General features: G+C 39.9%; 1 protein-coding gene across 3 annotated transcripts in view; it reads left to right on the top strand.

Moving 5' to 3' along the window:
* PDZRN3 (PDZ domain containing ring finger 3) overlaps window positions 1–22,841 on the top strand; it is a 260,678-nt gene that overhangs the window by 178,448 nt on the left and 59,389 nt on the right. Inside the window, exon 1 of one of the 3 annotated variants that reach the window (XM_089519682.1) lies at window positions 16,711–16,797. The exons of the other annotated variants lie outside the window; for them this stretch is intronic. Within the exon in view, the coding sequence (XP_089375808.1) occupies window positions 16,729–16,797 (69 nt within the window). The 5' untranslated portion in view covers window positions 16,711–16,728. Of the gene's footprint in view, window positions 1–16,710; window positions 16,798–22,841 lie in introns of those variants that run through there. 3 annotated transcript variants of the gene reach the window in all.

The raw sequence follows: 22,841 nt of genomic DNA, 5'->3' as shown, positions 1-22,841 counted from the left end.
GAAGATCTCGTCAGAGAATCCCACTGACAGAAGGGAGGAAGCAATCATCCTTGCTTCCATTTTCAGTCCTTTGTATCTCTTTGACAATCTGGTGTCTTGGTGTGAGGGATCCCCCAGAACAGTGGAGGTGGGTGATCTTGGGAACTGCAGGGAAAGAGAGAAATGGTTTTAACACACACACACACAAGTTCTGCTATAGGAGTGTTCTGAATGGAACTCCATTTTAGTGATACAAATAATATTTGAAAGAGTAGGTGAAAACTGTGTTTCTTGAGTGTTGGGAAGTCCTGACAAGGAGAATCTTGGACTGATGAGGTTCTTTGCAATTCATGACTTATTATGGTCAAAATTTGCATGTTGTTTTCAGCAGTTTTGATAAGGAAACAGCTGTTTTTGCACAGAAAATAGTGTCTCGGTGTATAAAATGGAATGATGTGCAGGAAATATTTCCTGCACAGTAATTGCTGTTTTCTGCACTGAAATGCCATGTGCAAATTTTGCACAAAATAAATTGTGAGCTGCTACTAGTCTTCTAGAACCGTGAAGCTTTCTTCCTCATAATCTTCCTCCTAGCAGGAAGAAAAATTGCCAAAATTACTCATTGCCTTTTTTTAGAATGAAATTAGCAAAGAATTACATCCCTAAATCAGTTGGGGTCTATGCTTGCTGAAGGAATGAAAATGGTATTCAAGCTCATAAGTGCAATTGCACAAGGCATTTTGTAAACTTAAAAGAAAAACTTCACAGAACAGACCCAGGCTAACTTCAAACATCATTTCTTTGAAAAACAAAGGCCTGTTACAGACTGCCAAAATAAAGCTGCTTCGGGTCTCTTTGGAGGTATGCTATTTAAATGATGCATGGGTCCTAAGAGTCTGGAGGTCGCACCAAAGTCACACTCCATTCCTAAGCACTGGAGTGCAGCTTTGGTGCAGCTTCCGGATTCTCAGGATGCATGCATCATTTAAATAGCATACCTCCAAAGAGACCCGAAGCAGCTTTATTTTGGCAGTCTGTAACAGGCCAAAGGCTCTTTTTACACTACTTCTCATTAGTCACTTCATTGAAATATCTGCTTACTGATGTGTGTGTACATGCCTTTAATTCATGGTCACTTGCATGAGTTTATAGCCTTCACTGAACTGGTGATTCTTGAGCTCCATCTTACATATTCTCCAGTATATCATCATCATCATCATCATCATCATCATCATCATCATCATCTGTATGAAATGTGAGCTTAAGAGGCTTAGCTGATAGTGGGATATTGTAGAGGTCATAGTGGTCCAATGAAAGTTTGTGGGAGATATTTGAAGGAAATGACAGTGCTCGAACACAGGAAGGCTATTTCGACATAGGAAACAGCTAAGAATGTGGAAGCTCAGTTATGTTTACTTTTTTAATGGATATTCTTCCCTTATATTGCAACAAGCCAGGCTACAAATCTGTGATGACTTGGTGCTGAATGCACACAGCAATGTGGAGTTTCAAATAGCCTTTTAAATGAGATTAACTTGCCTCAGACACAAGGAGTCAGATCTTATGGGAACTGGTGAAGACAGCCTCATGGATGTTGCATCCTCCCATGCCTGGACAGGCCTGTCACTGCTATTCTAGGAAAGATACATGAACATACTGGAGCCCTCATCCATCAGATATGAAAGGGCTCCTTATTCTTTTACATTGACACTTGTATGTATGTACTAATGAAGCAGCTCACCATTGATAGCTTCAGGTTACTAAGAAATAGACACTCCTAACCAAAGTGCTATCAGTCGATCTCATTGGCTACCAGATAAAAGAAAATTGACTAGATCCTGGGAAAGACCCAGCAGTCTCAAATGTAGAAGATAATTATATTATCGACCCTTAAAGATTATGGTTCATGTGGAAATGAGAATTTTGTAAAGACTGCCCTAGGATTGCAATTGATGATGTTGAACAAATTCATCTCAACCTACTCATGACAGGGCTTTATTAAATTGAATATTCATCTCTTGTGTGAAATTAAAAGCTGGAAGATTGTATTACAGAGAGCTACACACATCTTTTCCTAATTCAGCATTGTAAGTCTTTGCATGATTAACAATGTGGCAAGAAGAAAAATAATTGTGGGTGGTGATGGGAGGTCTCCATATGCAACCCCTCATAATAATTCAGATATCAATATGTATCCTTGGAGAATCCTCCTCAACACACATACGCCTTATCTCAACAGTATATAATACAATTCAGGGTGGCCTTTCCTCATTTCCCTATGAATGGGAAGTTGAGGATACCTAGGGAAAAAGCAGGCATTATTTTTAAAAAGAAAATGTTTAACTATAACCACTGGGACTGGAATCATTGCTTTCAATGCCCTAATGTGAATATCAATAAGACACCCATCCGTGGAGCTCCTTCCTTGATTTGACAGTTTAAAGGATCACTTAGTTAATTAGGAAATGACATGGCACCTCTGCAACCCTTAGCTGTGCCTTCTGTGCCTTGCCTTCTGCCTCTTCTTCTCATTTTCCTTTTTTATGACATGCTAGATTACATAATTACTGGTGGTTTCACTTGTTAACCACATCAGAAATGGAGAATATTTTATGCATTAATTATCAGTGGTTTCTCATAGGGCTTGTCTCTTCTTCAGATTCAAAAAGGAAAACATAACTTTCCACGTTCCAAGCTTTTGATGGTGTACAGTATTAGCTGACCTCCATCTGGACAATTTGTGTTGTTGTTTTAGCTGGGCATTTTTTAAAAAATTAAGAACACTGTAACCTTTATTGAACATTTTGATGCCTCGCAACTAGAAACCTGGCTTTGGCTCACCTTTTACTTCTTACAAATCGGCCCCCTTCCTCTTCATATTGTGCTAAACATTTTCTTAAGATTTAAGGAGTTCTTGAACATTACCAGCAAACAAGCTTCCCTCTTGACAAGTACCCCATCAGTGTGGGGCTGTTAGCTGCATTGTACAAGGTTCACACTACTTAAACCCATCAGCTATGAGTGAGCTGAAAAGCAGTTGAGATGATAGCTGTGGCAACATTAAATGTGGTTTATAGTTTAGTCCTGAAACAATATCTTATAAAGGGCAAGTAGAAAAACGAAAATACCTCAGAACAATTCTGAGGTGTGCATGAAATCTTCATTCATTTCTATTGTTTATGAAAACTCATAACTTTTTGGGGGGAAAAATGTGGGTAACAAAGGTATATAGGCAGATAGTCTTGCACATGTGTGGTTGTGATAACAATAGACAATCATAGGCTGAGCATCATGGAGCAAGGCAGGATATAAATGTCACAGTGGTGACAGATCATAAATGAACATGCTTTCCTTTGGATTCGGGTAAGTTGTTGTCGTTGTCATCATTTCACCTTTTCCCAGTCAGGATCTCAAGGCGGCTGACAAAAGTTAAAACAAACTTAGTTAAAAACTGACACTATGAAAAAATTAAAAAGCAATTAAATCATCATAAAATTTAAACCAGCTAAAACAAATTAAGAAAAGAACAACAGGAAATAAAAGTCCAGAACATTATAACAATAGCAAATATATTTCTATACCGCTTATCAGTGCACTTAAGCACTTCCTAAGTGGTTTTCAAAGTATAAGCTAACTGCCCCCAACAAGGTGGGTACTCATTTTATCGACCTCAGAAGGATGCAAGCCTGAGTTGAGCATGAGCCCCTGGGCTGGTATTGAACTTACAGCATTGCGGTTTATGAGTGAGTGGCTGCAGTACAAGCATTTCAGGGCTCTTATACAAAACTTCTTTCTCCTGAAAAATCAATTTTCAAAGGCCTACCAAAATAAAAAGATTTAGACGCTCAACAGGCCTTTTAGTGCCGTATCAGGGCTGTGACAGCTACAGCCATGGCCCCGATCTCACCTTTCTACAACGCAAAAAGGAAAGCAGCTCCTTTTTGTGCCCAGGAAGGGGTGCTATAGCCGCTTTGCGACTATTCCACACTCCTTTGGCCATGTGGGGCAGAGTTGGGGCATGCATCATGTGGACACACACTGACTCCATCCCCAAGCCAGCCTTAATGGCTGGTCTGTACATCACCTTAGACCTGCTGTGGAAGGATAGTAATTCTAACCTCTCTGAGTCAGGATAACCTTTCTGAGAAAAGAATTCCTGAGCCTGGGAGCAACCACCAAGAAGGCCTTCTCCTATTTTCCCTCCAAATGTACTTGTGGGGGTGGTGTGACAGAGAGCAAGGCCTTCCCAGGAAATCTCAAAATAAGGGCATATTTGTATGGGAGAGTACAGTTGGATATCCTGAGCTTGACCAGTTACAAGGAATGTCCTATGCAGAAAGGGACTCTACCTAAAGCATTGCATCCAGATGTGTTGGAATGATGCTCTCAGCATTTCTTGCCATTAGCTAGGTGTGATGGAATTTACAGTCCAACAAAATCCTGAGGGGTATACTTCAGTCACCTCCCATTGTAGTGTAATAAAAAAAGAACTATTTATGTATATATTTTTAGACTGCCCTCCACCCTTGCAGATACCAGGGAGGTTTAGAAATCTGACTAGGATACATTGAAACAATAGTAAATAATAAAAGAATAATACTTGAAAATCCTATGATCATAAGAGAAAAAGAAAAAGTAGTAAATAGAATGTAATAGACAAGATTAAGTTGTTAAAATGCCTGGTGACAACAAGAAGGGGCTGAGCTGATGTTGAAACATATAAAATGTTAGCAGAAGACCCATCTCTGTAAGGAGCATAATCTGTATGTTTTGCATTTGATTGGTACCTTTAGGCAAGCTGTATCCATATTATAAGAACTTACAAAAGCAAATAACATAGCAAAGGACAGAGTTTGGTAGAAACTCTCCACATCTTTCACAGGTAGATGAGTCTAAACAAGATGGTATTGTGTCATTGAGACTTTATCTGGTTTGGTGACATGGAAGAGCCTTTCTCTGTACCATATCCTTTAACTTCACTTCATATGTGCATCGTAGAAAAGACACCTGAACATTAGTGATTTCATAGAATCATAGAATCATAGAGTTGGAAGAGACCACAAGGGCCATCCAGTCCAACCCCTTGCCTTGCAGGAAATCACAATCAAAGCATCCCCAACAGATGGCCATCCAGCCTCCATTTGAAGACCTCCAAGGAGGGAGACTCCACTACACTCCTAGGAAGTGTGTTCCACTGTCGAACAGCCCTTACTGTCAGGAAGTTCCTCCTAATGTTGAGGTGGAATCTCTTTTCCTGCAGCTTGCATCCATTGCTCCGGGTCCTAGTCTCTGGAGCAGCAGAAAACAAGCTTGCTCCCTCCTCAATATGACATCCCTTCAAATATTTAAACAGGGCTATCATATCACCTCTTAACCTTCTCTTCTCCCGGCTAAACATCCCCAGCTCCCTAAGTCGTTCCTCATAGGGCATGGTTTCCAGACCTTTCACCATTTTAGTCACTCTCCTTTGGACACACTCCAGTTTCTCAATGTCCTTTTTTAATTGTGGTGCCCAGAACTGGACACAGTATTCCAGGTGGAGCCTGACCAGAGCAGAATAGAGTGGCACTATTACTTCCCTGGATCTACACACTATACTTCTATTGATGCAGCCTAAAATCGCATTGGCCTTGTTAGATACCACATCACACTGTTGACTCATGTTCAGCTTGTGGTCTACTTGGACTCCTAGATCCCTTTCACACGTAGTTTCATTCAGCCAGGTGTCCCCCATCCTATATCTGTGCTTTTTATTTTTCCGCCCTAAGTGCAGTACCTTACATTTCTCCGTGTTGAATTTCATTTTGTTAGCTTTGACCCAGTTTTCTAGTCTGTTCAGGTCATTTTGAATCTTGATCCTGTCCTCTGGAGCATTAGTTACTCCTCCTAATTTGGTGTAATTTGTAACTGAATATCCTAAAACATCAAGCTTTAGTTTGCAGAACCTAAATACTGTTGAATTTAAAGATTTTGTCTACATAGATGTATATCAGTCATACACACAGAGAAACATGCAATGGTTTTATTGTTGTGTTAGATAATATCGGATACATCTTCATGGATTGTTTTCCTTGGTCTACCTATGGCCCTATAACTATTGTCCAAAACTATTCCGGTACAATGATCTATTTCCTTTGCCCATTTTGACAGGTGAAAATCATTCAGTTTTCAAGAACATACCTATCATTACTAATAATTTAACATTATGTCAGTCAGTCTCTGCAACATACATGTAGATTAAACAGCTGTGCTTCTTTTGGAAAGCTTTTTGAAACAAATATTCATTCCCAAATGATCTCTGAGGAGTTCTCCCTCAGACATTATTTCATAGAATAGAAAATTAGTAATTTCCAATTTTATAACATTCACATTCTGTTTATACAATGGAATGCCAGGCAATCCAATATCCAAAACAGAGGAGATTTTCACACACAGATGGAATAGGGACAGGATCGCTCCCCCATCCTTATCCCATCAGTAAACCATCCGTAACTGTGACAGGATGAAAGGTTTCAAATCGTAGTGCCAGTCCCACCATTAACCGATCATTAAAGCGGCATTGCAACAACATGAACTATCGTTAATGCAAAATGCTGGCCAATGTCACTTTAATGACAGGTTAATGGTAGGATCTGTGTGATGTCATCTGAAAGTCTTTTACACAATCATGGTTAGTTGTGCTTTTCAGATGGGTTAATGACTGGATCTGTTCGACATTGTCTGAAAGTCCTTCCCACGATTGCACAGGAAGGACAGAACAGGAATGGGACAAGAACAAGATAACCCCTGTGTGATAATCTCCTCTCAGCAAAGTTTTTAGATGCTTAAAACACACTGCTATTGGACTTCCGTTCCCAGCGTGCTTAGCTATCATGATCACTGGCAAGGTATGCTGATAATTATAGTCCAATAACATTTAATAATTTCAGTCCAATAACATGCTCACCCTGATTTACTAAATTATTATCTTATGCCTGTAGGAGAAATATCTCTGTGTGTAGAGAGATGTGTATGTATTCTGCATTTGTGGAAACCCACCCTTCTGGACTAATAATAATGTCAGCATGGTGTTTCTGGGGGTTGTAATTGCAGGAGTTAGGCACCACACCTTCAGAAAGAGTAGTTGGGAATCCCTGTGGCTTGATTTTCTGTAGTGTGTTTCAGCTGCCATTTAAGAAGTGTGACAGACATGAAATGAAATCCACTCTTAGCCCTGGAAGTGTCTCATACAATGCTACACTGATACTATAAGTTTTCCATTTTTATCCTGCATGGCTTCCATCAGACTGGGCATATGTATGCAGACAGCCCTCGGAACGTGGGAGTGAGCTATGATCAGCTCCCAGACTGACCTTTGATGGGATTTCCCCAAATCAAACAAAAAAAATATCTAAGAAGCATTCCCCAGTTGCCTACTCAGATAATACTGGCATAATGCTCCTGCAATAGACTTAAATGATGAGAATGACATGCTGCAAATGTGTGTGGGTGTACACAGCACACTGGGGAGGAGAAGGCAAATGCCACAAGACAAGAAGGTTGCATGCTGTGGTCCTTCTACCAGTAGAAGGACTAAAACAGCAAAGGGATGGGCCCAAGATGAGAAAGACAGCCCTCATGTATCTGGTGTAAGAGAACATGGATGTGATTTTTTTCCCACTTAAGTCCAAAACACACTGCAGAAATAATCCAGTTTGAGACCATTTTAACTGCCCTGGCTCAGTGCTAGGGAATCCTGGGAACAGTGAGACCTGAACTGACAGAGAAGGCTAAATGTCTCACAAAACTACAGCTCCACAAAAAACACAAAGCAGACTGTGCCATAGCTCTATACTTGCACACTTTGCCCTTGTCTGCAACAGCAATGGAAGTCATGCAGGCTTTCAGACATATTGTGTGTTAGAGTTTCTCACTGTTGCTAACTAGGGCTGCTGGGAGTTGCAATCCAACCACATCTGAAGGTTCGCACAATTGCTACCCTTGTCTGCAATCACGATGAATAATGTGGTCCTGAAGATAATCTTGGATTGCAGATCCCACCATTCTTCACCATTTCCAATTCTGAATGTGTTTGATAGTCCTGCAGCTTCCCTCATCTAAACTAGGTGCCTGCATGCAACCTCACTCAATCTGTCCTCTTACATTTTCTCACTAGATAAACGGAAAGAGATTGTACCCGTTGTTTTGCTTTTGTGAAGCAGATGGATGCTGCTGTTTTTTGAGAACACTTACACTAAGTTAGGATATATCATCTAAAAAATGTGCCTGCACTTCAGGATCCAAATATGGCTGTGATACTAGATGAGACTTTGGCTGCATCTACACTGCAGAATTAATATAGTTTGACACTACATTAACTGCCATGACTAAATGCTGTGGAATTCTGGGATTTATTGTTTTGTGAGATATTTAGCCTTCTGTCTTAGAGAGCTCTGGTGCAACAATAAACTACAGATCCTAGGATTCCATAGAATGAAGCTGTGAGAGTTAAAGCAGTGTCAAACCATATTGATTCTGCAGTGTGGCAGCAGCCTTTTATAGCTACAGTGATAAACCTGCCATGGTAAAGCTGTAGGCTATATTTCAGAGGAAGAAAATGGCAAAACCACCTCTGAGTATTCATTGCCTAAAATAACCCTATGAAATTCATTGGGTTGCCACATCTGAACAGCCGACTTGGAGGCACCTACACAAAGCTGCTCTTTGCGGCCTAACAATTCCAAGCATAGTTCTTTCCAATAGAGGGCAGTGGTGTCATATTAGCCTGTAATGTGAACTGACAGAATTTTTCTATACACAACAGGCAGGAGTAGCTTGTGTGTGTGTCTCTGTGTGTCCCCTTCAATACAGCTTAATTTATTTAGTCTGGAAAATCATAATGTTACTGGCAGGATTCCTTTGAAATAAAGAAATATTCCACATCTGTATGGAGCATTATGGACCTGCCAGGTGTTGATCTTTTATAGGACATACATTGTTCTTTTTTTTAATGGTCATTCCACAACATTACCATCCTATATGAACACAATTGATATTGTCATGTTGCAGAAAACATGGGTCTGAAGTATTCCAGAAAGTGAAAACAAATACACAGATTTTTTTAACGTACATTGTTTTTAAATGTTATATTTATTATTCCAGCATACCATTCAGGCAGAACAACAATTCTGGAAAACAAAACAAGATTTGGTAAAATGGTACATATTACCAAATCTTGTATTGTTTTCCAGAATTGTTGTTCTGCCTGAATTTTTTTTTCTAGTCTCTAACTTGAGAACCTATTGAAATCTGTTTGCACAGCTACAAAATCATGCAAATAATCTGTGGTGTTCCTGTTCCTGTTTGGAACATACAAGGAAAGAAAGTCGAATGAAAATATGTTGATTATTATTCATTTTTAAGATGCAGATGACTTTGCATCTATCTCAGTTTTTTTCCCAACACAACAACCCTGTTATCTCCTTTGTTAATATTTCCCATATACTAGGGAAATGAAGCAAAGTTTTCTCGAACTCTCCAAATAATAAGCAGAGATGTGAGCCTACAGCTATATAAGAAGCAGCCTTATAAATACTCTAGCACTAGACCATCAAGAGCAGGGTGGGCAACCTGAAGCCCTCGAGCTTTGTACAGGTCCTCCCAAGACTGTTTTTGCAATGCTTGACCCTTAGAGATTCCCTAAACCAACACTTTTGTGCCTCCCTCCCCAAGTGAATGGCCCCTCTTTCTCTGTTCTTCTTCCTGGCTTTATCCCTGCATTGTTTTACATTTGAATACACACACACATCTTAAAACTAAAAGTGGAGTACCAGCTCCTTCTGTTTTCATTTTGGTTCAAAATTTTGACAGTCAGTGGCATACCCAGGGTATAGAAGAGAGAAGATCAGCACCTAGATCTATTGCAGTTGTCCACCACAATTTAAAAATATCAGGCGATATGCAGTGCCTTGCAAACTGACTTGTCATTCCTGCAGTGGGACTTCCTTTTCCTCTTCCTAGCAGACATTTCTTACATGCCTCTCCCAAATCTCTATGAAAAGGTCTTCCATCTGGTAGAGCAATCTGTGGGGCATTTGAGGAGCTCCAGTGTGGGAGGGGGAAGGAATCTGTTCCGCTTCTGTTGTCTCTTCCCCTAGTGGACAGGCACCATGGGTTACCTTCATTGGCAGTGATTTTTCCAGAAATTCCATCACACGATTTTCCAAGGCATTTCTTTCACATCATCTGCTTCCTGATCCTCTTGAATGAGAAGTGCAAAATGGGACTTTATGCATGAAAAATATTTACTGTTTCACTGAGCTTGCAACCTGGTTGTAGTCATCCCTCTTGCATAGTCATACAGAAGTTTCAATTAATTGTTCTTGTTCTTCTTGTGTGTCTTCAAGTAGATTCCAATTTATGGCAACTCTAAGACAAATCTATCAAAGGGATTTCTTGGCAAAATTATTCAGAGATTTGCCATTTCTCTGAGGTTGAGGGGGGTATGACCTGCTTAAGGTCTCCTAATGGGTTTGCATGACTGAGGCCCTATACAGACCGGCACTTTGGGCCAGCATGAATTTGGAGTCAGGGCATAGTGTCTTCACAACGCATGCCCCGACTCCACTCCCAGGGTGCTGTGCTGCCACATGCTTTTTGCAGCACCTTTTCATGCCCTAGAAAGGCCAGATTGGGGCTGCAGCATGAGGTTGCTGCATCCCCAATCCGGCTAGGAAAGAGACAGCTGGAGGTCGTTCCTCCAGGGCTGTATGTATAGCCCCTGAGTGACGAATCCTGGCCTCCCAGAATCTTAGTCCAACACTCAAACTATTACACCACACTGGCTCTTGTCATAGTTATACAGAAGTTTAAATGGGATATAAATTCAGCATGATTTACAGAAGTTGTGAATCACATACAGTTTAGAGATGGAAAGAACACTGCACAGTCATTCTTTTGCTGATGTAGGTGCTGTCTGCATGAAGGAAAAGACACATTCCCACCCACATTCCTACCCTGGCCTGTTTAGATGATACACAGGGCTAACGTGGACAGAAGACAGGGCCAATCTGTGCTCCAGGGCAATTCTCTGGAGCAAAAGGAGTCCCCCTTTACTCTGGATCATCCCTAGGCATGTGAACTGCACACCGCAATGTGGAGACGGGGGAAGGAACATTGGCAGGTGGGTGAGTGGCTAATCTCTTCTTGCCTAGAACTTCCAGCTGACTCCAGTGCTTTCACTTTTGAGTTTACACAGTTCCTCTGGCACAATTTTGCACTTTTACATACATGCAAATTAGTTGTGCAAGTGTACATTAGCCTAATACCATCAGTACAGGACACCAATGCAAACCGATCACACAAATGCACATTCACACAATAATTTATGCAGAAAGTGCTGCCAGTATCAGCCCATTGTGGGTGCTGATTTTTGGACTGCTTGTCCACCCCACAGATCTGGAAGCCCCAGTGGTAAGCCAAGTGTTCCCACCAGTGTGGACATGGGCATTGTGGTATTTTCATTTGGCGGTGATAACATTTAAAGTTATATTCATAAGGGTCAGGGACCTAATTTTTCAAAACATGGCAACTTGCAGTTGCAGGTGTGTGGAATTGAGTGTTTCCCATTGCACTGTGGGACTTTTCCATCATGTGTAAATTGGTCTTCTGTTAGGCTATGGATGAAGACAGGGAGTGTTTCAGGTTACAACGTGGCTTGTTTCAGTGGGCCTGCATGAGAAAGAGGAGAGATAAGGATGGCAGAAAAGAAACTTCCATGGGCCAGACAGGAAAGAGGATTATGGATACTTATTTCAAATGCAGAAGTGAGGGGAATTCACATTTAGTAAATGGAGTGTTTGTGTTTGTACACCTTACCTGGATGCTCTGAGAACAATCCAAAGGGAAGTAGTTCCAAATGTATTTCTTTTAAGTATAGTCAAACCTGTTCTGTACAAACCTGAAGCAACAAGATTTAACATGACATGTTGGTCCATAAGTAATAATATATATTTATATGAATATTTCTGGTTTTGAACTGCATATTTATGATATTTCAATGGTGGGAACAATATGACCAGGACAGGAGAACAAGGCAGATGGAGATCATGACTGTTGAGACAATTGGAGCAGTTGACTTGTAACTTGTAGGTAGAAAATTACATTCAGCAGTGGAGGGCAAAAAGGCCATGACCTGGAACTGGATAAACTGGCATTAGAAGTATATTAATAGAATTTGTTCTTAGAGCCATTTTTGTTGCACTGTATTTTGGCACTGAGTCCAACTATTCATAAGCTAAAAGCTTCAGCCTACACAAACAACAAAGTCTGCAAGCCTCTAATGATTAAGAACTGAACACATATGATGGTCATAAGAGCTTTATGATAGTGGGAAAGCCCTTATAAATAGCCCTATTGATAGTGAAATACATTCTCCACATGGATTTCAGGTCTCTACAGGGCTGATTAAGCTGACCCAGTTTCTGTTCCTGATTAGAAAAATCTGAATACATACAGAAACAACAATTCTAGGCTCCCTCTTTCCCTGTTTAGTGCTATTGTTCACAACAAACATCTCTTTTCCATTCACCCTCTTTTCAGCAATGGTCATCATCAGTATAATAAACTCAGCATACATAAATGGTAAGATTTATTACAAAGGAGCAGCTGTTCTCTTTCTCTCTCTTTCTCCTCTCCTCTTCTCTCATAATCCTTTCATATGAGTAAAATGTTTAAAATGAAAGGAACATAATTAGGCTATTGATGCATTAAGCGAAATATAATTTTATTGCACTCATCATATATGGAGACAATATACTTAAACTTTTGCCAATAAGTTCAGGCAACATAACATAGGTCAATATGAGAAATAACAGGAGTTCAAAATAAAGAACTGGATAAACAAAATGGAGGGGGAGGGGAGACTCTAATTCCAAAGCAAAGTTTTTTGCATCTGTACACAGTGGGTGGGGGGAGAGAAAATGTGTGGTTACTGGTTTTATATGGGCAAATACATTTTAGAAGAAGTTGCATGGCTATCTGTCTGGGCTGCTTTAGATGCCAGTTCCTACACTGGCAGAGGGTTTGGCTAGATTGTTTTTGGGGAATCTTCCAATCTGATGATTCTATGAACTTCTATTGAATTCAAAAGGGACCTACAAGCAGAATATATCCTTCTTTCACTATGAGCTCCTAGAAGACAGAAAGAGGGAAATGAACCCTCTTCCATTGGCTGGATTAGCAAACTAAGCCCAGCCAGGTGCAATGACTACCCACCTCTCTACCCTTCTTCCTTCACAGATCACCCCTTTAAGTGCTAAGGAGGATTAGTTGACTCACCTGATGCAGACTACTACAGCAGTGTCTAGGTATCCTCAGGCACAACCCAAGTGACAGTTCTCTCTCCTTTAGCCACAAAAGGAATAAAGAGAATTTCCTTTTCAGAGATGGTGCCTTAGGATGCTGAACAAGCCATAAATGAACTAAATACCCCAGCTTTCCAGAACCACTGTCTTTTAAAACACACATACACACACACAGAGAGAGAGAGAGAGAGAGATTAAATTTATGTCAGGTTCCCCCTTCCCCAGTATTCCAGGGTCTGCTGTCACATTTATGCCCATTGATGGCAAATGTTTCTTTCTTTCTTTGCTAGAAACTTTCTAGGGACTGGCAGCCAATTGTCTGCAGACTGGCACTGATCCATGGACCACCACTGAGTACTGCTGTTCTAGTGCACATTTTTATGTTGGTTTTGTATCACAGACCTTTTCATTTGACTCCCTTCCATTTACTGATGGAATAAACTAGTGAATATTTTCAGTTGCAGGTGAAGATTTCCTTCCCAGATAACCCTGTTTAGCTCAGTATATATTACATATGGTGCAGTATTTGATGGGGCCAAGGAAAACCCACTCCCACACTGCTAGTATCTCAGATGAAGAAAGTGGCCATTGACCAACAGCAATAGCAAGTACATTCCTATACCACTTACCAGTGAACTAACACTCCCTAAACAGTTTGCAATGCATGAGCCAATTGTCCCCAACAAGCTGGGTACACATTTTACTGACCTACAAAATGATGGGAGGCTGAGTGGACCTTGGAGCCCTGCCTGGGATCGAACTCACAACCTTATGGCTGCAATACTGGCATTTAAGTATTGCACCATCAGGTTCTCTCTGTCTTCTACAAAAGACAGTGGAGTGGAACTTGGCAAGGTGAACCTTGGCAGACAGAATTCCAGACAGAATTTCCAAATTAACAGATATGTTTGATTTGCAACTTGAACCCTTGTCCCAGAGAGTACAGTTCAGCTGCTTAAGGCTGCAGCCTGAGAATGTGAAACTCCAAGAGAGTTTGGAGCTAATTCAGTCTTCCCAAAATTGTCTCCTGAATCATTTGCCAAAAATATCTTGCAGTTAGCAACGACACAGCTGATGAAGTGGGCTTCAGTTCACAAAAGCTTATGCCAAATAAATCTTTGTTTAAAATTACCTCCTGGACTTCTTGGTGGCATTTTTGGTATGGCACAAACTCACACAGCTATTACCCATGGGAAATTTTCACAATATCGCACTGATCCTCTGATTAACATAGGATACAATCAATAACATATGAACCCTGTGCCAAGTACTTTTTGTTACCCGCATATTGTCCCATGGGCAAGGCACAACATTTACGTAGAAATCATATTGTGCTTTTTGATGCTTAACCAGATGTTAGTATATGGACAGTAATGTCTCTGTATTGGGCTCAAATTGGATAGTGCATTACCCACATATTCAGAAATCCACTGTTCCAACTACTAATCTGATCACTTCATTCTTTATACAAGAAAGAAGTGTGAGTTATTTACTGACAGAAAGCAGTAGGGAAATCCCATGGGAAAATGGAGGTTAAACTAGATTTAAATTAGAGAAAACCTGGAAATGACCAAAGTTTATCACATGACATTGCTGTTAACATGAAATAACACCAAGTTAATCTGAACGCAAAGCAGAGAAAACTGGCAGCTTTTTACTTTCGGAACAACCCGAAAGTAAAAAGCTGCCATTTTAATCTACTTTGCGTTTGGATTAACTTCTCGTTATATCACTTGGGCAGTCCACTAGTGTGATAAACTACCCGAATTTGCAAGTTTTGTTTAAATTTGAATCTTGTTTAACTCCTGTTTTCCTGTGGGATTTCCCTGGTGTGATAAATTCCTTATAGTGGTTTTAGATTGGAAGTTACTTTCAAAAATAGTCAGTTAAAGCCATAGGTCAAATGCACTCAAGGTAGCTGCCATGATAGTTTAAAAATAATTCTTGGCTTTTATGTTTCTCATAAGCAATTTTAATTGTTACTTATTGGTTACTTTAAAAACAGCATTTTGATGCTATAAGCTGCTGGCCTATATTACAAAATACTTGCGCTTCCCCTCCACTTTGTCATTGCCTCAACACCCAGCACTTCAACCATGTATAAAAGTCTAAACTATATAAAGAGATAATCTCACCTCTTTTGTGATATAACTAGTTAATTTTAGTTTCCATGCATGTGTGTGTGTGTGTACACACACACACACACACACACACACACATACATGCACGGACACTAAAATTAACTAGTTATATCACAAAACATATAAATGCATGCGCACACACTAAAATTAACTAGTTATATCACAAAAGAGGTGAGATTATTTCTTTTTAAGGTGCAGTCATGATGCAATGTAGTTACACTTTTGGGACATAATTACAAGTAGTAAATTATTTGTAACTGTTTAGTTCTAGCCTCTTAAGTAATCGTAACAGCCATGACATTGTGGAGTGCACAGACTGGGTAGACTTTAGTGGACCTTGGAGCATGCTCATCAGACATTATACCTTCTACTCAACATTATGCATAGTATACATAAGCATAGATTTGTCACATAAATACTGTGAATGGATGTTGTGATGATATGTAGCCGTTCTGCGGTCAAGTGGAATTTATGTGGGAAGAAGTGTGCTCTTGTGAGACTCCCTGGCATTTCTGCAACTTTAAGAGAATAAGTTTCCCCATGTATCCTCTGCTCATCTGCAATGGCTTCTAAAGCTGCCACTGCATTCCTGTATCTTTTTGCTAAATATATGCCTGTTCTCTGCAGACTTTTCTTCAGTTGTGGCCAAATTCTCATCAATATTTTAAGGAGTGTTTTATTTAACTTTGCCACACTGTTTAATATGGCTTGTAACAGTTTTGTTTTGGGGCAGCTTCCTTTTGGTTATGACTTACATTTAAAATGTATTTGTAATTGGCTTAAATATGCTAAGAATTATCCTTAGGGACTACAGTAAAATGCAGTCATGTTTATTTGTAATTGCTGCAAAATGGTTTACAGAATTGTTAGTGTCTTTTATTATGCCCTGCTACTGAAGTACTTGCTTGTTAATTAGAGAAATTTCAGCTGTCATAGGCAGCAATTATAGCTTCTGTATCACTGTCTGGTATGAATAGTCAATGAGAGCTGATTAATATGCATGAGGAGCAGTATATAGGGTGTGCATTGGACTAAAAGGCAGGAGAGGGAGTGTTGTGTACTGTGAGTGGAGCAGGGAGGGAGGGCACTCAGAAAGAAAGGCAGAGTTGCTTGCTAGTGATCAGAGCATCACCAACGTAAACCATTTCGGTTTCATCTGACTATTTTTAGTGTGCCAAAGGGATATCTACTGCATGCATGCATGCTTGCTTACAACAACTTCCCCGGGCGCTAAGAGTGAATACGGAAGAGCCCTTTGCTTAAACATGGGATGCAGCTTGTGCTCTCTGCAGAAGCAAGAGGAACAGTACAAATTACTGTATGAAGTTTGCCAGGTAAAGCTGTTTGTTTTCTGTTCTGTGGGCAGGTGTAAGTTAGACCTTAAGCTAGTCGCAATTGCTGTTGCTTTTGTTGTTATAGAAAAGAAGAAAGAATAGACAAGGGTCTTGGTTGAGGATGTCAACTGGGCTCTTCTATCCTTTCAGATCAATGTGTGTGTTTTGGGTCATTATTGCTATTTTGTGGTGTTTGTTGAAATGCATCAAACATTTATCAAGTGAGCCTTTGCAGCCACAAACTAGTGGATTCTGGGACATTATGCCTCCTGGGACACTGTCCCCAGCATGGTATCAGGAAAACATCTCAGGGTCAAATCTTGGTCATGCAGTCTTTGAAAAAGTTTAGAAAGACATGGGTGATGATGGATGTGCCAGAAGGGCAGGTGTCTGTTTACCAACAGTTGTGTGGCACTTCTTGCTGGAGGATACATGTGCTCAGTTACTTTTCTATGATTTGTAGAAATACTTTGACTCAAGTTTAACTCTTGTGGATTCTGCGTTTCCAAAAAGGCAACATTGGTCCCACATAAAATTCTTTCTGATGCCATGAAGGAAATGTGCTTATTCGAAGGTTTTCTGCCTGGAAATGAAGAAAGAAAAGCAAACTATAAAAATTATTGTGTTCCATTTTGTTTTTTAAAAACTGTATTACAGCAATTTTGATTCTTAAATATGATAGACAGCCTAAATACTTAATTACTATACTAAACTGAATTGAATAATCAGTGTAATATTGATTTTGATGTATAAAATGTAAAAAATATAGACTTTTTTTTAAAAAATGTAAATATAGAAAATATACAAAACACATATTTGTGATATAGTCCTAAAAATAAGTCTTTTTTAATTTTAAAAATGTCACTTTTGGTGAAAGAAAATACATGCTTTCTTTCCTTTACCAACAGAAATATGGAAAAACTAACTTTGTAGTCTGCAATATTGACTGTAGAAGAGAGATCTCAGTGCTCATTCTGAGAGAGACACTTATGTATATTTATGCACATAATGCAAGTTTAGTGATTCTCACTTTACAAAGTACTTTAGAAATGGGAAATTATCAGAGTGCTTGCTAGCAACATTACATCTCTTGTCTAATGCAAAAGGTTCTCCCCTTGCCAGCAGAGGGTGTTACAAATCACAGAGAAAGGTGATGTAGTCTTTGTTGTGGAACTACTCATGTCACTCAAAAGGTAGTAAAAACAGGCCTTGTATTTTCTGCTGGCAAAAACACAATTAAATTTTAAACACCAGTTTGGATGTATTTCTTTTATGTCTCCCGAAGGACATAATTGTTCTACAGAAAACTTTGTAACTACAAACAGAAAAGCATGCTAACTGTCAGGATTGTTTTATATCAGCTTAGTTTCAGGGATGAGCAACTGTTTTCTCCACTGCAATGAGGAATGTTTTGTAGATTGGTTAAGACTTTCTGGATGTGAAGACCACAGTGTCCACATTGCAGAAAAAAGTGTGTTTATATAGTTGGTGTGAATTGTCTTGTCAGGCTCAGTGGTATCCATCATAAGATTTATCTGTTTTCTTGAACAATGTTGAATGCCTCATAAGCAAACTCTTGCTCATTCAACAGAATTAATCCTCTTTTCCCCCTGCATTGCCCTCTCCATGCACACCCCAAATCTGTCCCATAGGGTCCCCAAACTTTCCAGGTCAGATTTTAGGGAGGCATGGAAGGATTCTGGATGGAGAGGGAACCTATTCTGTGAGTGAAGTCCATTCTACTGACTGAATTTCATGCTTACAAAATGTGTAAGATGGTTAGTCTGTAATCCTATACTCACCTTAGAATATGCCTCATTTAGGTCTCTGGGATTTTCTTCAGGGGGGGGGGGGGATGTGTACAATTGCATTAATATTGGCTTCCATATTCAGAAATGAAGTACCCAGCATTAGCCTGGAAGGTCTTTTGTCTGTAGTATTTATTTTATTTATTTTATTTTATTTTATTTTATTTTATTTATTTTATTTTATTTTATTTTATTTTATTTTATTTGCCTAGCTAGGAAGTTTGCATAGTGTTTGGAAAGTGTGAGATGAAAGGTGGTATCTTGATAACATATTGGCAGCAATAATGAACCATAATTCTGGAAGCAGTTAGATACAGGTTTAATTAAGGCCATGCGGTTGCATTACTGAAATTGCTGATGGGGAAAAAAACAGATGCACATTTTCCATTAAATCTCGGTTATTCAAAATGCCAACACTATGCTCTGGCTTTAGAGACAGGCATCCTGACCATTTTTATTGGGAGATGTCATTCAGTAACTGCAAAATGCATAATTATATTTAAGGGGAAAATATAGTTAATTTTTGCATAAAATGTTATCCATGGACTCAGTCCAGTCACTTATCCCAAACTAGATTAAACCCATTGAACTGATGGAAATTACATAGGGGTTGACCTACCAAGCTGGTCTATTTTTGTTGGCTCAGCAAGTAGATTTAGAGCCATAAACTGAGAAACATCTTTTTCCACTCTGTCCATTGAATTTTACCCTCATTTTAGGTCATAAGCAGCCTGATCCATGACCTGGTTAAATGAAAGTACTTGGACTTTGGCCACTTTACTGTCAGAACTCCAAGGCAGCTAAGTTGAAGTAGTAGGATTTAGCCAATGGACAGCTTGGTCCTGTTGATCAGCTTTAGCAGGACAAACAGCAGTCTGTGTTGTGGGAGCTGACATGCAGCAGCAATATCCTATGCTACCACAATTGTTGCTGGGCAATCCAGCCTCCTCTTACTATTAGGGAACAGCATCGGAGGATTGAACTCATATCCCTGACTCCAAATCAGAGATTGTGCAAGCCCAGGTTAACAAGGAGGCAGTCAGCATTCTGAAGGCAAAGCAAATTGGCCATGGCTACCATCCCTTTGAAGATGAATGTCTATATAAACAGCTTTTGAAATAAAATGTGCATTTTGAGCTGTGCCCTTGGTCTAGCTACCTCACCGGTGCATGTAAAACACCCTTCAATAACCATTCAGTAGTAAGGCTTAAGAAAGATGGTGCAAATTATTCCTTGAATACAGATGATCCACTCATTTTCTGCTCCACTATTCATACCAATTACAAAATAACTCAGGACTTAATGGGCTTCACTGAGGAGGAATTCAAGAGAATTAATATAAACCCAGCCAAGTCCAGCTTCCTGTCAGAGAAAGAGAAGAGGGAGCTTCTCTACAAGCTGTATGAACCATATGATATGATAAAGAGCACAGAATTCTAATCTTGTTTCTGTGAACCAGCCATGTCCTCTTGTCCTGACAATATTAATGCACATTGCAGACCTCTGTTTTGCTTCTTAGAAGGCAACCCCTAAACTTAGTATTGTATTATTATTATGTCTCTGACTCCAAATCAGCTCTACTTAAGGCACCAAAGGTCTCAGCCATAGCTCAGCTAGAAAGAGTCCTAACATAACAACACTGGGAGCTGATCCTCTGACAATGCTGGCAATGATCTTCCACTTCCAGATTTCATTTTTTTCATTGGTGTGGTACATTCCCAACAGATGTGCATGCTCTTTATGGTATGCTGCTGTTGCTGCTGTGGTAGTCTGACTCAGCAGAGCCAGGCTTTGAGATCTTTCAGTGCCACCACTGGGGTTTCTTTTTCAAAGAGATATTCACCAGAGGCTACAGGCACTTCTCTGCATGTGTGATATGGTTTTCCACACAAACAATAACATTGGACAGAACCCTTCCCTGTAATCACTGGGCATTCAGTTGCAGACGTTTTGTGGAGCGAGTGGCCAGTATTTTATTTAATGTATGCTCATAGCAGCAAACATGTTGCTTCATTATGGAAGGCTGTGAGGAAAGCTTTTTGAGGTGAGATGTAGGCTGGAATCCTGTATGAGATGCTTAATTACTGTAAATACGCTTAACTAAAGAACCTCTCCTGGCTTGATTCTGTCCCCCCGAAATGTCATTCACTCACACTCCATTTTCCAGTAAAATGGATCTCCTCCTCCACATGTAGCTGATGCCTTGAAAAGTAGTTCTGGTGGCAGAGGGAGGGTTGTGATTATGGCAGTACTGTCACAATCATTACTAAATACTGATTGTGAATATGGAACATTTACTGTATATACTTAACTATAAGTCAAGAAATTTATGCCCCAAAATTGACCCTAAAATCCTGGATCAACCTATATATTGGTCAATAACTAGTACTGATTAGAAAGGTCCTAAAACAAGCAAGCCTGATGTCCCACTCATGGTGCCTTGAGGCACTGTATTTTTCTGTGTGTGTGTGAAAGCGGTTCCCAGTCTGATTTCAAAGCCTCCCCTTCCCATAGAAAACACCTCATTTAACTCCACTTGTTTTCCTCCTCAGTCCGATTTGCAAGCCTCCTCTTCCCATGGAAGAAACTCCGCATTTAACACCACTTGCTTCCCTTTTCAATCCAGTGTTGAAAACCTCTCCTCCAGCACCTGGGAATCGGTGTTAGTTGGTCAGGAGAGGTCCAGAGAAGGGGAGGTGGAAGTGGTATTTTTTTGCCTTTTCATCCTTCCTTATAGCCCCCTACGTTTTACCCTCGACTTATCCACAGATCATATCAAAATCCATGATTTTGACCCTGAAACCTTCCTGTGACTTATACATGAGGTTGGCTTGTACACAAGTATATACAGTATCTGGAATTACTCATCCGTAACTGTTTCATGATCACTACTTAGTCATTACTGTAATACTATTGTCACAATCATAACTCACCCTCCCAGTCTGCTTTACCAGACATCAGCTGCATGGAGGGAAAGAAGTCCATTTTGAGGTTGACTGGAGCATAGTTAAATGATATTTCTGTCAGGTGGGGGGGGGGGGGGGTGGAACATTATACAGGATTCCAGCCATAATGATGATGGGGGGAGGATATAGGTAGTTGTGACAATAAAACTGTGAGATGCTTCCAATCAATCCATCCAGATGTACAAAGATGATTGAGATTTAACCAAGTCTTGCAGTTGTAATTTCTCCCAAATGTGCTTCTATCAGATATTGTGTCAGGAATATGAATACAGAAAACACCCATTGGTTTTTTGTTTACTTAACTTTTATGCCACAATAAAAATGTTTTGCACCCTCGTCATTTTGATTATGTTGTGTACATCAAATGGTAACAATGCTGGTTAAATCACTTCTTTTCCAAGTTGTAAACAAAATGTGGAAAAGTGAAAGGGGTTTGAATACTTCTGCAGGATACTGTACCTTTCAAAGAGTATGGTTGCAGAACTGGGAAATACTTTGGTGTGTTTTAATGGCCAGTTGTTTAGATTTTCACTGCGATTTTACTTTTCATGTTATTGCATCTATGGTCCAAAGCACACTGCAGAAATAATCCAGTTTGAAACCACTTTAACTGCCATGAATCAATGCTAGGGAATTCTTGGAACTGTAGTTTTGTGAGACATTTAGCCTTCTCTATCAGAGAACTCTGGTGCCATGACAAACTACAATTCCCATGATTCCCTAGCACTTAGCCCTAGGGCTGTTAAAGTGGTTTCAAGCTGGATTATTTCTGCATTGTGTTTTGGACTGATCTTCATTTCATATTGTAAAAAATCCTAAATAACTATAAAACAAAAAGAGAGAGATAATAAGCTTGCATGCCACATTGTTATTAAATTCTAACAGGGTATATAAATGAGCCTCCCTAAGTTCCTGCTCCTCTGTCTCAGTGTGTGGCTGTAGAGGTGACCCTAGGTTATCAAAGGCTATAACAGCAGGTCCTACCAGGTTGGCAGGGCTTCAGTTGTAGAAGAAGGCAGCCTCTTTTCTGAGGAACAGTGTAGGTAAGTATGAAGAGAACATACCTTTCCAGCCCATGCTGTAAGCCAATGAAGTCAGGATTGGCAGGTGGGAACTACTGCTGCAAGTCTTATGGCTTAGAAGCAAGATTAAGTAGTGCATATGAAGAGACTTTGCCTAAGCTTTAGCTCTAGGAGGATGAGATGCTTCCTTGAGCTAGGTTCAAATGCATGTTTCTATGTGATCTGTGAGAAAGTCCAGCTCTCTGCAG

This window comes from Sceloporus occidentalis, unplaced genomic scaffold (assembly GCF_023333645.1).
Source record: "Sceloporus occidentalis isolate IW3139 unplaced genomic scaffold, rSceOcc1.0.p SCAF_1, whole genome shotgun sequence".
Lineage (NCBI taxonomy): Eukaryota > Metazoa > Chordata > Lepidosauria > Squamata > Phrynosomatidae > Sceloporus > Sceloporus occidentalis.
The sequence above is the reverse complement of the archived record's forward strand: the minus strand, read 5'-3'. Positions and strand labels throughout refer to the sequence as shown.